At 36.2% G+C, this 1,347-nt stretch overlaps 1 protein-coding gene across 1 annotated transcript; it reads right to left on the bottom strand.

Annotated features, from left to right (window-relative positions):
- Window positions 1–397: 397 nt before the first annotated feature.
- LOC144453639 (uncharacterized) lies at window positions 398–1,141 on the bottom strand. Its single transcript, XM_078144967.1, has one exon. It carries the CDS (start codon window positions 1,139–1,141, stop codon window positions 398–400), a length of 744 nt encoding a protein of 247 aa, XP_078001093.1.
- Window positions 1,142–1,347: the final 206 nt, after the last annotated feature.

Below are 1,347 nucleotides of genomic sequence, written 5' to 3'. Positions count from 1 at the left end.
TTAAGTCTAATCCATACTCTTAATTACGTGTTTGTTTTTTAGCACAACTGAACCAATAAGAGAGGTTTAGTATAGCTATAGTCTGTATGTGTATGTATGTATGTATGTATGTATGTATGTATGTATGTACATGTATGTGTGTATGTATGTATGTATGTATGTATGTATATGTATGTACATTTGTATGTATGTATTATGTGTGTACATATAATTAATGAACGCTTCAAATTCAATATAATTTGGTACACACCTTGGTCGGATGATATAAATGGGCAAGTTTGATAATATAGTTTATAGTTATAATCATCATCATCATCATCATCATCATCATCATCATAAAAATTTATATAGCGCCAAATTCCCAAAAGTCAAATTGTTCAAAGGCGCTAGATGGTGTTCAATTTACACAGAATGCTCGCATAAACATGTGATGTTTCAGTCGTTTTTTCAGGCTTGTTGACTGGCGTATATCCTGTGGTAGGTCATTCCAAAGCTTTGGAGCACAGATTGTAAAGGCGCGACCGCCATAGGTTTTGTTGTTAAATGTACGCTGGACTAACAGGCTTTTTTTAGCTGATCGAAGGGAGCGTTGTGGTTTATATTTCTCGATCAATTCTGAGATATATCCTGGGGCTTTATTGTTTTGAGCTTTGTAAGTCAGGAGAAGGATCTTAAATTCAATCCTGAAGTGGACAGGCAACCAATGTAGGTCACAGAGAGTTGGTGTGATATGAGTGAATTTCTTTGACCGAGTGACTATTCTGGCAGCAGTGTTCTGAGTACGTTGAAGCAGAGCAATAGAATTATCAGGGAGACCATAAAGGAGTGCATTTCCATAATCCAGCTTGGCTGACAAGATAGCATGGATAAGTGTTTGACAGGCTTTGTTTGTAATGTATTTTCTAATTGATCCAATTCGGCGGAGATGGTTATAAATGGAATTGCATGTATTCTTGATATGGTGTGTCAGCATATGTGTGTTGTCGAAAGTAACTCCGATATTCCGTGCTGTCTTCACAACAGGTACAGATGCTGATCCAATTTTAAGATGGTCTACTGGATCAGGCAATGTGTTGAATTTGGAGCGAATAAGGAGAATCTCTGTCTTTGAGTCATTTAGCTGTAACTTGTTTTCTGTCATCCATATAGTTTTATGTCACTGATGCAGGTTTCTGTAGAGTAAATAGCTGTAGAAGCATCTGGATATGAAAAGGTGAGGTATACATTGTTATCATCAGCGTATTGATGATACTGTAGATTATGCTTCATTTGCATGATTAGGTTCAAATTGAATATCACTTGGTACATACTTTAACTAAAACCAAAGGGCATATATCCCATAAAGTT

This window comes from Glandiceps talaboti, chromosome 2 (assembly GCF_964340395.1).
Source record: "Glandiceps talaboti chromosome 2, keGlaTala1.1, whole genome shotgun sequence".
NCBI classification, from domain to species: domain Eukaryota; kingdom Metazoa; phylum Hemichordata; class Enteropneusta; family Spengelidae; genus Glandiceps; species Glandiceps talaboti.
Note: the sequence above shows the minus strand (reverse complement) of the source record. Positions and strands in the feature narration are given on the sequence as shown.